The sequence below is a fragment of the Scylla paramamosain genome, chromosome 28 (genome assembly GCF_035594125.1).
Source record: "Scylla paramamosain isolate STU-SP2022 chromosome 28, ASM3559412v1, whole genome shotgun sequence".
Taxonomy (NCBI): Eukaryota; Metazoa; Arthropoda; class Malacostraca; order Decapoda; family Portunidae; genus Scylla; species Scylla paramamosain.
Window position 1 is genome coordinate 20,431,462 of NC_087178.1, and position 15,789 is coordinate 20,447,250.

General features: G+C 41.6%; 1 protein-coding gene across 1 annotated transcript in view; it reads left to right on the forward strand.

Annotated features, from left to right (window-relative positions):
* Nucleotides 1–779: 779 nt before the first annotated feature.
* LOC135115097 (uncharacterized) overlaps nt 780–15,789 on the forward strand; it is a 42,154-nt gene continuing 27,144 nt past the window's right edge. The window contains 2 exon segments of the mRNA XM_064031590.1: nt 780–797; nt 1,293–1,459. Of these exon segments, the coding sequence (XP_063887660.1) occupies nt 780–797; nt 1,293–1,459 (185 nt within the window).

Here is a 15,789-nt window from a genome sequence, read left to right on the forward strand (position 1 = left end):
AATCACGTTTCCCAACACAAAGTAATTTCCTAACACACTGACACCCAAAAAAAAAAAAAAAAAAACATACCCTGTGCCATTCCCCCTCATACCTCCCTCCACACACCTCTTCACACGCACCCTCACCCTTTCCCCGCACTTTCATCCCTTACCTCACTGTTGCACACCCTTCCCTTACCCTTTCACACACACCCAGCCTCGCGGGAAACAGTTCAATGCCACAGTCACGCCACCACCTCTCCCTGAAGCTGTACTGCGAGCGAGCCTCCTCCTCTGACCTCTTTTTTCCCCGAGCCCAGGCAGGCACCATGACTCCGCAGCGGCCCAGCCTGTGTGAACGCCACCGCACGGCCCTCGATCCCGCTTCCCGAGGGACAGAGAGAGAGAGAGAGAGAGAGAGAGAGAGAGAGAGAGAGAGAGAGAGAGAGAGAGAGAGAGAGAAAACAAGAATATCTCCTGACCTACTGACTGGCACTTTTCAACTACTGAAAACTGAATAAAAATAGAATGAGAGAGAGAGAGAGAGAGAGAGAGAGAGAGAGAGAGAGAGAGAGAGAGAGAGAGAGAGAGAGAGAGAGAGAGAAACAGTGACATACATACACAGTCACGTAACTCAAATACAGCCCTCTGTTATATGTTATGTTACAAATACACAATGGTTGGCTGCCTTTTGTTATCTTTGTCACCGGCGCGGGTTGTTGTGGAGTGCGTAACACAAGTGCGGCCACAAATCACCATTGTTGCTTACTTCACAAAATGTACATGATGTTGACACTGACATGAATTCAGCAATTAGGGTAATGATTCTCTCTCTCTCTCTCTCTCTCTCTCTCTCTCTCTCTCTCTCTCTCTCTCTCTCTCTCTCTCTCTCTCTCTCTCTCTGGTATGATGATGCAATGGAAAAAATGATGATAAACAAGAGGCGGAGGAGGAAAGAGAAAAAAGAATTAGAGGAGGTGGAGGTGGTGATGGATGAACAAACTGTTTAAGGAAAAAATTTAAAAAATGGTCTGGTAGTGGGTGGATTTTCTCTCTCTCTCTCTCTCTCTCTCTCTCTCTCTCTCTCTCTCTCTCTCTCTCTCTCTCACCCACACACACCCACACGTGTACCATATTGGTTCTTTAAAACCTCAAAATGTACAAATCTATATAGCCAATCTCTCTCTCTCTCTCTCTCTCTCTCTCTCTCTCTCTCTCTCTCTCTCTCTCTCTCTCTCTCTCTCTCTCTCTCTCTCTCTCTCTCTCTCGTCTCGCCTTTCCTAACCCCATTTTTTGGTCTCCTTTTTTCCCAGCTGGTGGTGGAGATCAACTCGCAGGTGGCATTGTTTCGTGACCTGCTCATCTGCGTGGGGCAGAGTCGGGACGGACCTGAACTGAGAGAGAGGATACGGAAAGTGAGGCGGCAGTGCGTGGATACCTGCAAGCACGCCTCGAGCCTCCTCCTGCCCTCCATCAAGAAGTAAGTGACACGTGCCCCTTTCTGTGTTTACCTATGTTTACCTGTGTTTACCTGTACCTGTCTGTGTCTGTGTATCTGTGTTCATGTCCGTGTGTTGTGCCGTGTGTGTGTGTGTGTGTGTGTGTGTGTGTGTGTGTGTGTGTGTGTGTGTGTCGTCCAGTGTGGCTCTCGGTTTCTGGCTGTGCGTCTGTGCGTCCGTTTCTCTGTCTTTGTCTGTTTGTTTTAATGTGTGTGTCTGTATTTGTGTATGTGTCTCTCTTTTCCTGTTCGTATATGTGTTTTAATATGTCTGCTTATATGCCTGTCTGTCCGTTCTCTCTCTCTCTCTCTCTCTCTCTCTCTCTCTCTCTCTCTCTCTCTCTCTCTCTCTCTCTCTCTCTCTCTCTCTCTCTCTCTCTCTCCCGCTTTACATATCTCACGTACACGTAGTAAGTCACCTTTATAGCTGTTTCTGACATCTTCCTCCGAGATTCACCTCAACCTTTACCCTTTGGAGAATCAAATAACCCCCGTGTAGTTCTTTCTCGCCACGTAAAGAAGCCACGGTAAGGCGAGGTGGGGATGGACATGGACAGGAGCGATGAAAGTGGCGGTGCAAAACATCTCACTATGATCATTGACATCAGATGAGCCTGAAGCGAGTGGCTGATTAGTTAAATAGGTTTTACTCTAGCTTTGTTTGTCTTTCGTCTGCTCATTTCCTGACTGATCTCAACACACACACACACACACACACACGGTTTAACATAATCGCTACAAAGAGACCCATTTACGTGTTATATTGTATGCAACTGTACATCGCATTATACAAACACGTTAATCAATCACTGAAACAACCAACGAGAGAGAGAGAGAGAGAGAGAGAGAGAGAGAGAGAGAGAGAGAGAGAGAGAGAGAGAGAGAGAGAGAGAGAGAGAGAGAGAGAGAGACTATATAGTGTCTGTGTGAATACTCTCTGATTTGTGACTTTTTACTGGTGAAGCACTTGCAATGCTCCCCCTTGTTTCACGGTATTGTTTGGGAAAGTGTTGTTCTATTTTAGTATTTGTGTGTGTGTGTGTGTGTGTGTGTGTGTGTGTGTGTGTGTGTGTGTGTGTGTCTCTCTCTCTCTCTCTCTCTCTCTCTCTCTCTCTCTCTCTCTCTCTCTCTCTCTCTCTCTCTCTCTCTTTCAAACTAGCTTCACGCCTCGTCTTTTTTCAAAATTTAAACAGTGACTTACTTTTCCCCAAACTTTCCAGTAATTCACGAAGGGCAGAAAAGTTTCCCGGACATTAAGAGAGTGTGGTTGAATCATTAGGGAAAATATGACTGCCAGGAGGACGAGTGTGATGGAGAACACAGTATGGAATATTTCTGATAACCTTTACTTTTTGATAGTTTTATTTGTACCGTCCCGTCAATTGGTGAAGAACCGGGCTGTTGGCTCTTCAGGTCGATATAAAAGTTTTTATCTAACTATTTTTTTCCATCTTATTTATCCATTATTTAATCTTACTTTACTTTGTTTAACTATATATATATATATATATATATATATATATATATATATATATATATATATATATATATATATATATATATATATATATATATATATATATATATATATATATATATATATATATATATATATATATATATATATATATATATATATATATATATATATATATATATATATATATATATATATATATTATCAGTTAAAAGATAAATTAAAACCCCAGTGTTATAAGAATGCATTAAAAAATACAAAAAATCCATATGAAAATCTTGATTGCTTCTGTGACAGCACGACATGCACACAAACACCGTGAAATCTATTCACTTGAACCATGAAAACAACTCTCCTTTTCTACGTGTCATTGCCCACCAGCGCTTCATTCCACACGCTCGTCTCTTCCCCATGATGAAGCTGTGTTCCTTCACCTTGGTCGCTCAAATTTGATCTGATGCTGAAGTGTGAGAGCAAACAATGTAGCTTCACGAACTTTCTGCTCCATCGTGTTTCATCAGAATTTCAAACATCTTGCGAAAAGTTCTGACTCGTTGTTACCAAGAAACTTTGGCACGGCAAGCTGCAGGGCCGGGGCTGGGGCTCCTTTCCACACTGCTTTTCATCACCACCATATTTTGAGGAGCATAGATTTGCGTAACATAAAGCCACAAGAATGCTGCATATTAGACTTTGGCTTGGGATAGTTACCACACTTGTGCGATTAGCCAGAGTTCAAACATTTGCTTCCAATTATTAATAACAGCTTGTTTACTCGTAAGTTTATGTTTGCGCTGCAGCACTCTTGGTGTTCCCTCGAGCCTCGTGTGCTGCTGCCTATTTGTATATTATGAACAAAGTGAGGTATACATGGTTTATGTCAACGTTACCAAAGCTTCATTTTTCTTTTACATTTATTTTTTAATTTCATTTTGTTTTCTATTCAAAAAGACTACTTGTTTAAACAATCATATGGTGAATTACTGAATAACAAAGGACTAAAATTCATACATGTATACATTTATATTTGCATTATACAATAGAGCGCAACATAACATCCTGTATCTAATCCTTTCCTTAGTAATCGTTCACACCTTTCGTCAATGATGCCGTCTGTTAAGTCAGTCATTTCCTGTTTTTTTTAATATAAAGTACCATTACGGAACTATTAAGACTCATTAAGGTTATTCGTTCTCTTCAGAGAATTGATCACGGAGACTTTAGAGAATTGATGAAATGCCAAAATTTTGCTCTTAAACTTTCTGTAAAAAGACAAAAATCCATGAAAGTTGGCAATCTTTTCATAATCCTTGAGCTGCATGAAAATATAAAAGTGATCGGAGTCATTTTCAATTTAAAAGAAACCAAGCTGGCAACGCCTTGATATTTCTTTGACACTTTTTCAAGCGACCAATATAATGAGTCAGTGATTTTTTTTTTAAGTTCGAGAGAATGAGGAGACGAAATATCAGTAAAAAAAAATATGGAGAAAAGGCTACGTAAAAGAAATGTTCTCTTTTGTCCCACATCTAACATCTACTTGTCCCCGAGTAAGCCAATATGTCAAGAGCTCTACGTGGTTTTTGTTCACACGCACGTCTTCGACCAGAACTTTCTTTTCCCGAGAGTCAAGAGAGCACGATTTTCTTTCTTTTTCTCCGGAAGTCAAAATCGCAATAACCCCACACTGCTAATGAAACAGAGAAAAACTGTAAATACAAAGCGTCCCTGCGCACTGTTATTGTCTCCAGCCGCAGCCTCATTTTCATCAACTCACTCGTCAAAGTTTTTCAATCAAGTGAGAGTGGCACCAGCACCTGACACCACCTGACCTGAGCACCTGCTAGTGGATGAGCTGCTGTCTCTCCACCTCAGCAGATGCCTCGTTACCTTCCTCCTCGTCTTCCTCCCTCCTCTGCCTGCCTGCCTCTCTTACCCCGTGCCTCCCTGTCCCTCTACACTCCCACCCAGTGCCCTACCTACCTGCCTGGCCTGTCTATCTCTATCTCTCTCTTGTATTCCAGAGAGAGAGAGAGAGAGAGAGAGAGAGAGAGAGAGAGACCAGGAAGGGTTGGGAGGGAGGCAGACAGGCAGGAAGTCAGGTGGGCAGGCATATTTAAATAGTTTGTCATTAAACCTACCTGCTGAGGGTAATAAGAGAGAGAGAGAGAGAGAGAGAGAGAGAGAGAGAGAGAGAGAGAGAGAGAGAGAGAGAGAGAGAGAGGTTGCAGTCAACAATGGCAGGTGTGTTTGTTTTGATTGGTTTTGCGACGGAGGATCAGGAAGGATTGATATTCCCCGCAGCCTCTCGCTGGCCGCCGTGTGTCTGCGCTGCTCGGCTGGCGGCACTGCGCGGAGATGGGTATGAAGTCCCTAACTCTTTGGATGGTTGCACGTGGCGTTTGATGGGTCTTTCATTATCATCCAAAAGCTTCCAAAAGCCCATACAGTTTTCAACTATCCAGAGACCTTTAATCTACCCAAGGGTTTCTGCAAAGAGCTTCTAGCTATTCAGGAAGATTGCAACTGTCCAAAAGATTTGCTTCAAGCCAATTTCAGGCTGTCCAAGGAGATTTAAACTACTTAAAGAGCTTTCTATTATACAGAGTTCAACCATCCAAAGACCTTTCGACAATCCAGTTTTCAACTATACAAAGAGCTTTCAATTATTCAGACCCTTAAAGTGTCGAAAGAGCTTTCTAACATCTAAACAGGTTTCAATAGTCCAATATAGCTTTAATTTTTCCAAACAGCTTTCAACTACCCATAGGGATTGCAACTGTATTAAAAAGCTTTTGATTATCCAAAGAGCATTCAACTACCCAATAAACTTGCAGTTTTCCAAAAGAGCTTTTGTACACAGCAGCAAGAGGCAATATTTCATTAATCATCGACACTGCTCACACGCTTTACAAGTCAGTTCTAGACACAGATTCTAACAGAAATGCACCAGTTATACAATACTAATATCATACAAGTTATTTCTTCGCTATTCATACACTCAATAAACAGTCCAACCGTGATAAGTAAGGTAGGAAGGCAAGAGAGAGCACCAGAGGAGCTTTCATTAGAGAATTGTTAAAAGTAGACTGGCAGATAGGCCTACATGGTTAAAGAATGATGGAAAACATCCATTTCTCTGAAGTATACAAAGAGATAGGATGATTACTGAGTGTGAGGTGATGAAAAATTCCAGCTCCCTCATCCCCCTTCATCCCGTCCCCTTTTCCATTATATGCACGCGAGCTGTGAGGCTTTTCATTACCTGTCTCACCTGTATGTAGCACCTCCCCGCCCCCTCTCGGCTCCTCCGCGTGTCAACAGTACCTACCGCCCACTACACACCTGTCATCCTCACCAGACCCACACCGGCTACCATTATACTCCAGCCATCACGTGTTCATCGCTCTCCCTGCCTCTCTCTCTCTCTCTCTCTCTCTCTCTCTCTCTCTCTCTCTCTCTCTCTCTCTGTTACACACACAAAAAAAAACACACTTTCATCATTCATTTATAAAGTAATTTCGTATTCGATATCTTATATAATTCATTTTACATATTTCATTTTAATCACAACTTCGATCACAACTTCGAGAAAAAATTATATATATATATATATATATATATATATATATATATATATATATATATATATATATATATATATATATATATATATATATATATATATATATATATATATATGGAAGATGCCTTACATATTCTGTGATAACTTTCCAGGCAGTCGTTAAAAATCTAGGAAGAGCCTCTCGGGCAGACATTGGTCCTTTGGGGAACCAATCAGCTAGGGGAGCGGCTGCCTAATGAGACGCACCCAAACGCTCGTTAGTAATAATGAGAAAAATGCAAGACGCCTAGAAATAACAGGAGCGAGACAGACGTAGCGATCCACAGATTGCCACGCTCCATCTGGCGAGTGGAGTTTTGTCTACACATCAGAGTCTTTAAGTCTTTCTTCACTATAATCAACGCTAAGCGATGGCATCTTGCTTCCAGAAGCATCACGACACCTCTCACTTTATGGAGATTCCGCTTATTATGATTTTTTTTGGAAGCGGCAGACTGAGTGAGCTTTTTCCTCGTGTTTGTACCCTTGGCGAGACTCCTCAACTCGTAAAAATTAAAAAAAAAAAATTACCGCAGTCGAAAAATTAATAAGACTCTTTTTCGCCTTACTTTAATGAAGAGAGCTGAAATATTGCATAGCATTACTATATATTCAGTTTTGGTTCTTGTACTAGAAAAAAATTACGTATCATTATAACGGATACATGTGAGCATTCACGAATGGTTCCGGAAACATTAGCACTCGAGGGACAGTACAGTCTCAGCTTACCACGGCACACTGATTAACATCACACACTCACAAAATAATATTAGTATTAGTACTCTTTCTGGAAGCAATGGTAGGTGAGAACGACCTTTGGCCTTTACTATCCCGCATGTTTTACCTTTGATTGGATGGTGTAGTTTATCAAAAAAAAAAAAAAAAAAAAACGCAAAGGCCAGTAGGTCTGCTGCCATTATTCTAAGTCAAAAGATTATACTAAATATTATGTATGACGATTTCCTTGCTCTATTTTTTTTTTTTTTTGCCTTTTACTGGAAGGGGGGCGTGAAAACAACGTGTTTCCCACATTTGTTTTTTTTTTTCTTGTGCCCCTCGTCTGCCTCCTCCACACGTTAAAATAGGTTATTTTGCTACGAATTTGCACGCCTTGCTTCCAGTTTGGGCAGAGGTAAGAGCGTAGGGAGGTGGTACAGAGGCTGCCTACCTGTTCATTCTCCCGTGTGAGCCAGTCGATAAATAGCTAGCTACCTGGGAAAACCTACCGGCGGCAAAAGGGAGGGTAAACTGTAGCAGACTGGATATGACAGCCTGGCCTTTCTTATCTTGCTCGAGATCAATACAAGTGCTATGAAATGCAGTCCACATCCGATCCTTTTTTCCTTTAAGTGCTGTAGAAGAAACCTACAACCAAGAAAGATACCAAATTTTAACCCGTGCCAAAGAAACCTACAAACGAAACGATAATAAATTTAACTTGTCGGGAAATCCTATAAACTAATGGACAACAAAATTTTCAAACCCCACGTAACGAAGACGCTGAACGAAATTTTCCATTGGTAAGCAAAGAAAAAATCTAGAAATCAAACGACACCAGAAACAATTTTCCTAACACCGCGAAACAAAAATATTGAGCGAAATTGCAAATTTCTATCATCATTTAATAACCGTGGCCAGAACCTCGAATCCGCAACACACACACACACACACACACACACACACACACACACACACACACCAACCCACCCACCCACACACACATACCAACCAACCCACCCACCCACACACACACACACACACACCAACCCACCCACACACACACACACACACACACACACACACACCCAACATTCATCAGATCTCTACTCTCTGCAGTAAACCAGAGCCGGCGTTGAGCAGACTAGCCTTGACGTACCTGCAACCCATCAATTTCAGTGCTCGGGCTTCCCTCTGGCTTATTCCTCCGGTTAATTTCCTCATTCACTAAACTCGATATTCCAGGCTGCATACGTGGCCAATTATTGTTCCATGGAGCCTGTAACTCTGAAGGGATGGGGAGAAAATTGAGGAAAATTGGGTTGCGAGAAAGACCATGCGTGTTGAGGCTGTGGAGAGAGAGAGAGAGAGAGAGAGAGAGAGAGAGAGAGAGAGAGAGAGAGAGAGAGAGAGAGAGAGAGAGAGAGAGAGAGGTAACATCCCACCCACTGACAAAGAAAGACGGATACATAGACACGGACAAAACTCACTAAAAACATCTGACAGTTAAAATGGTGCTATACGCAATTACAAAACATTTACAAACCGATATATGCATTAATAATTTTGTACTATGGTTATACCCAACAAATTTAAAATGTGTGTGTGTGTGTGTGTGTGTGTGTGTAAAGAATATAAAAGCAAAACGTTTCAACACTTTTTATTTTCACGATTGAATTTTTGTTTACTTTTGTTATACGCATTTGAATGATATATCTACGCATTTGAATTTTATATCTACCAATCTATTAAAAAAAATACACCACCACCACCACCACTACCACCGCCAAAACGGCCACCACCACCACCACTAGCACCACTAACACCACCATAACAACTGCAACTACTACTACTATAATTACAATTACAACAACTACCACTTCTATTACTGAGATAAAAAAATAAATAAATAAAACGAAAAACACACGTCTCACCCAAACACTCTTTCATCAAAACCACCCACAAAAAAATAAATAAATAAAATCCACACAATGATAAAAGTAAGCACAAGAATCGCTCACACAGGAGACAGACCAGTGCAGTAATAGTAGCACACTGCCCTGACACGCATGAAGCAAGTCTAGTCAGGTCAGGTCATGTTAGGTTAGGTTAGGTTAGGTCAGTGTTTTCTTTCCTATATTTAAAAGAACAAGTCAATGATAATAAAATATGTTGCTACGTTTCTTTTTTTCATTTTTTTCTTCCTTCTCCCCTTCCCCCTTCTCCATTTTCTCTTCCTCTTCCTCCATCAACATCACCTGATTTTCTATTCCTGTTTTCTCTCTCTGTCGTTTTATCCTGCTCCTAGCTCTCTTCTTTTACTCCTCCCTCTCGTCCACCGCTTTTTATCTTCTATTTTTACTTAATCTTTTCCTTTTCTCTTGTTCCTCCTCCTCCTCCTCCTCCTCCTCCTCCTCCTCCTCCTCCTCCTCCTCCTCCTCCTCCTTCTCGTAAAGGTGCCACAAAACTAATCTCAAAATTAAGTTCCAACCTTTACAAATAAAGATTAAAACTTCGCAATCTCTGTCCTCAAGGGAAACCAGGATCACGTAAAATATAAAACTGGCATTCAAGGTAATGATTAATCTCAACAGTGTCGATTACTGGAGGGTTCCCACGAAAAAAAAAAAAATCACAGACAAGAAACAATGGAACTGTCATAAAACCCAGCCACTTTTATGTACGAGGGACTAGACAAGATAAAAAATTTAAAAAAAAAAAGTAAAAATCGTTGTAGTATGATACTAAAATCTTATTCCTAGACCGTGTTTTTATTCAGTTTTCATTCAGTTTACTCAAGCACTGGTTAGATCATTCTTTTTTCGAACCCAGAGGTTGTCAGTCATTTTTCATATCTCTTTTTATCACGATCGGAATATCTTCACCAAGCCTGCTCACTTAAATACTCTATTTTTTTTTTTTTTCACATTACCCTAACCAGTCTTGTCTAACCATTCTATTACAACGTTAAGAAAAAAATCAGTAACCTAGCCATTCCTCGTCACCTGGAGCAGTGTTCTCAAAAGCTTTAGACTACAGTTGCGACTTTTGACAGACTGTAGTGGAAGTTACTAAGGTTTTCAATGGCGGTGATTGCCATAATTAGAGCGATAGTTCTTTAAGCTCTAAAGGAAGTCACTGAGCTTTTCCAGGACGTTTTCATGAGTCTCGTGATAGTTTCAGAAATGCTCTGCACCATCAGTGGAAAAAAAATGTACACCTATAAGAACCTGACTCTTTCTTTGGTCTCTGAAAATAGTCTATGTATGAGGAAAAAAAATTTGTTGTATTCACCTCATGATTTCAGTTGGTAAACTATCAACACATCTAATAAGCATCTAATACTTGACTTTCCTTCCTTCCTTGTCCTAAGCCAATTTCCATACCTATTATTTCCAGCAGGAACGGTGTCCAATGTGTGAGGAAGCAAAGAGAAGGGAAGGAGGGGGTCAGGAACAAACACATGATTTTTATACTCTTTTCCCACGCTAGTGTTAAGAATCCAGCAGGAAATCTCTTTGTTGTCAGGCAGTGATCTTTCCATTTTTTCTACTGTCAGTCTTCAATGTTCTTTCTTTAACACCTTTCTCTCTTCCCCTCTCCTCCTCCTCCTCTGTCTTGTCTCCCCTTGCTACTAATCTCTCAGCTTCCCTACCAACAGCTGGGAATGTATCTTTTTCTTACGGGGGTTTCTTGGTTTCTGACTTTTTTTCCCTTCGTCCATAGCTCTGACCGGGACAGGAAACATGGAAAAGGCCGGAACGAAGATTTAGTGAAAATACGTGGTGGTGTGCGAGAAAGAAAGAGACGGACGGCAGAGGAGAAAATTAGGGATGGGGGAAAGTTGGACATTGATTTTTTACGTAGAAATAAGAGACTACACGACCCTAGCAGCTTAGTAATGAAAGCAAATTGGAGAAGTTTTGGGAACAGGGACAGAAGGGGGAACAGTCAGAGATGAGAGAGAGAGAGAGAGAGAGAGAGAGAGAGAGAGAGAGAGAGAGAGAGAGAGAGAGAGAGAGAGAGAGAGAGAGAGAGACGCTATTCACAGTGCTAACTTTTACGAGCTTCTAGACGTGAGCATGGAGAAGGTAAAGTGTGGAGAGAGAGAGAGAGAGAGAGAGAGAGAGAGAGAGAGAGAGAGAACAAGAAGACAAGAAATCAAGGCAAAATGAGGGAAACGAAGGGAGAGAGAAGTGATAAGAGACAAGATGGAATGAGCAGTAAGTGAGGCAGGAAATGTGGGAGGCCGCTATCACCGCTACATACAGTTTATCTTCACCTAAATGGGGAGGGGGAAAAAGGGCAAATGGGCAGGAACACGTTGCCTCCAAACATCGAGGCGAAAGTTAACAAAAAGGGGAAGGAAATGAAGGTCTTGTGTGACTGATTGTGAGGAAATATTGTGTGCGTCTTCAGGATGGGAAAAAAATTATACCCACCGTTTCAGCTTCGTAAATCATGAATGGGGACGTTAGTATAGAATGTGATAGATATGTTACAGCGAGGGGAAGGGGTGAGAGAATAAAAGGTGACGAGAGGAAATAGAAATACAAGGTAAGAGAAGAAAGGAGGAAGAGGAAATGGTAATAAAAGTAGATAGCACCGTAAAGAAAACGCTAACTTTATACAGAGTAATGTAGAGGAGAAAGAACGAAAAAAAAAAAAAAAAGAGATGAGAAGACAACATAAGACAAGAGAAAAAGTTAAAAAAAAAAAGAAGCAGATAAGAAAGAAGATCAGAAGATAAAGAAAAAATACTAAATAAATAAATAAATAAAGACAACATAAAAAAAAATAATACATGTACCTTAAACAATGACTTAAAATATTTTGTGGAGCAGAAGTAACACTAAAGCAGAGATTGAATGGTAACAATGAAAAGCTGCTTCAAGTAACAGACCAATGAAAGGACAGGAGGGGAAGTAATGAAGCTAACAACGCAAAACTGGTCCTGGTGTGCTGCTCTCTCTCTCTCTCTCTCTCTCTCTCTCTCTCTCTCTTTTTCCTCCTTCCCGCTCTTTCCCCTTCCGTCTCTTCCTTCCTCCTTACTTATCTTCTGTCCCCTCTTTCTTTTTCTTCCTTCCTCCATCCCTCCTTATCTCCTTCTCTCTCTTTCTCCGTCTCTCTCTTTCTACCTCCATGTCTTTCTATGTCTTCTCCTCCTTCCCTCTACTTTTTTCTCACTTCATTTTTTTTTTCTTTCACTCCTCCCTGCCTCCTATTCTTCCCTCTCTTACTTCCCTCTTTTCTTCACTCCTGTCTTCCTGCTTCTCTCTCTTCTTCCTTCTATTTCCTCTTCCCCCTTTTCTCCTCCGTTCTTCTCATCATCTCTCCTTTCTCTTTCTTCTCATCCTCCTTTCCACTCATACTTCCTCCCTCTTTTCCTTCCATTTTATCCTCCCTTCCTCTATTCCTCCTTCCATCTTATTCTCCCCTCTATTTCTCCTTCCATCTCATCTCCCTCCCACTCTTCCATCTTATCTTCCCTCATTCCTCCCCTCCTTCCCTCTCTCCGTCCCTCCCTAAGCGAGAGAAAACTCTTTCTTTACTCTGCTTCTCCTGATAGCATGGGTGGGCGTGTGGGCGTATGTACACACACATACGTACACATACGCACACGCACTATCGCCTCGACTCTGGTGTTCTTCTGGAAATACTTGATTATTTAGTGTCTTTGGAATGAGAGAGAGACACAGATTTCTTTGATATGGTCGAATTTCAAGTCTGCTCATCCTTGTCCGTTCGGCATCTGAGTCCTAGTGCCCCGCAAACACGTATAATTAGCGGTTTTTCACTGTTTTCACGCTGGTGCCCACTGTTTTCACGCTGGTGCCCACAGAACACACCACAAGGGATTGACAATAAGGGTCGAAACACTACCTACGTACTGTGGGGTCTCCGGCCATCACGTCAGCGGGCTTCACCTTTACGCTGACGCGACGCTCCTCCACCAACAGACGGAAGAAGCCAATCAGCTTACATGATTTTCCTATTATGGCGATGCTCTTTTGTTCTGATGACGCACTTTGGACAAGGCGACTAGGACCATCGATCCTAAACTTTCAATTTGATACACTTTTTTTTTATACTACAATAAACATTTGCTACATGAAATAGTTCCATATGCTCCTCTATCATGCAATTTTCGACTTACTTAATGGAGACCCGATTTGTTTTCTTAGTATTTTGTAGTGTAATCCTTTCACTGCTACACGCTTTCTCCACTATTTACCTACAGTTTACTTTACAGACGCTTTTTTTTTTTTTTTTTTTTTTTTTTTTTTTTTTTTTTTTGCTTCTGACCCTTAAATAGTTTTGTAGCCTGGAAAGACAAAATTAATTTCTTCTCTTTTTTTATGCGTTTACCCATGCAAGGATTTTTTTTTTTCATTGTTTCAGATATCAACAAAGGACGACCATGACAGTCAAACAGTCAAGGCGATACAATCAAACTTACACAGCAATGCCACATATTTACTGTTGTGATTGCAACCATTTAACCGCTACGGCTTGTCTACGTATCTAATGAAACGCCCTTCTGCAAGTTAATGGTACAGTTTTGAAAGACACTAACGAGACTCGAAAGAATCAAACAAAATCGAGTCGTTATAGCCTTTCAGTGCTTCTGGTTTTCCATTTGCTCAGTAAATTGCCCAGCGTTACTCAAATAAAATAACAAGTGTCATGCAGTCATTAGTCATCAAAGGGTTGAACTTTCAGGAATATTAAAAGCGAAGGGGATGCCTGCTTCACTTTCCTCTCGCGACCTTTCCTCAGTGCACCTTCTCGCTCCCTCGTCACGGCCAATCCTCACCCATCACCGCCGCCCTCCCTGCATCACCTCCCTCCATCACTCCTCACCCGCCGCCTCTCATTCATCCTGCCGTGCTTGCTGGACGGAATACTGAATCAAACCTACACGTACTCGTGCACATGTTCCCTCTGCTGCCTCTCCCTTCCCACGACTCCTCCCTTTTCGAGAGCCGCTCAGCATGAATTCTCACACTATCACACAACGCAAAACTATCACGCCAACAAACATTTAATCCTTCCACACCCAGTCCCACAAACAAACAACTGTAGATTGTACTCACTTCATTGTCGTCAGGTACGTTGTTTAGTCGCGGCCACCTGGCTGGTAGTCAGGTGTCTTGTCATCTCTCTAATATTTTTCCCTTTTTCTGTTATGGAGATATTTTACGTATGTCTTTCCTTTTCCTTGAAGATGCAGCCTCTCATATTGACGAAGTGGCTGTGACATTGCACCTCTTCATCTTTACAGCACTTTTTCACGACTGGATTCACTGCGAGCCTTTCGTTACTTCCTAACGTAAAGGATTTTTGTAGCAACTGTACTGGAAGCAACCACGCAAAACAACACCAAACACCGATCAGCAAGTTGTGGCTATCAGAAACAGCGCACGTGGATTATTCGATGGGTCACTCACTGACACTCCTTCCCCTCCCTCCCCTCCATTGCCTCAGGGTTGGCTGCCTGCGGGCTCTCACGCACTGACTCATGGAAAAACTATCGTACGAGCATATTATGACATAAAACTTTTCAGAACTTAAAAATTCAATAGAAAAAAAGAGAGAAATGCAATACTTTCTATCAAGAAAGTGGGCGTGTCAGGATGCATGGCCCTTTAAATTTTAAAGAGACCAAATGCGTCTTACGCCCCACAGAGGGGCGCACTGCGTCCGCCAGTCCGATACCGGTTCGGAGCTTTGTTTTTTTCTCGTATTTTATGATTTGTTTCATCTGAATCGAAAAATTTCCCTCTTAAGACTCTAGCCGGTTATTTTTCTTGTTATAGTTAATGTAGTTAAATCACACAACCTAATCAGAGCATGATGCTTCGAAACCACTTCTATCAACTTGCATCCACAGTTGCGTAACAATGATTTCAGTAGTTCCTGGAAGTGCTTCCTCTCCCTTTCCACTACTCATTTGTCTCCATTCGGCCTCACCTTACCATCTATTCAGCCTCGTCTCTTCCCTTCCCCTGCTTTCCACCTTCTCTTAACCTACCCTCACCCTCCGCAAACAAACTACTCCCTTTCTTTCTCTCCTCTATGTCACCTTCCATCCTCCAGCCCTCACTTCATGTAGGCATCGCTCCTTTGCTTCCCCCTTGCTGTCTGGTCTTCATCGGCCTAACATCACTACCAACAAGCAGAGGATAGTCCTTTTCTTTCCCTTGCTCTCTATTTTATATCCTCCCGGCTCCGGCTCACCCAACTCTAGTATCCTTCCCCCTGCCCTCGCCCATCCATCTCCTCCCTCGGCACACAAACTCCCCACTTTTTTTTTTTTTTTTTTTTTTTGTTTCTACACCATATTAATCTTTTCCATCGGTGATCAATATTATCAGTTTCCATGTACATACGGTTAATGTATGTTTTTCCCCAATCTTCGTTGCGTTTTCAGCACGATGAGATTCTTTTTTTAATTAATATTTTAGTTATGAGTCCAAGCAGCCATTTCGT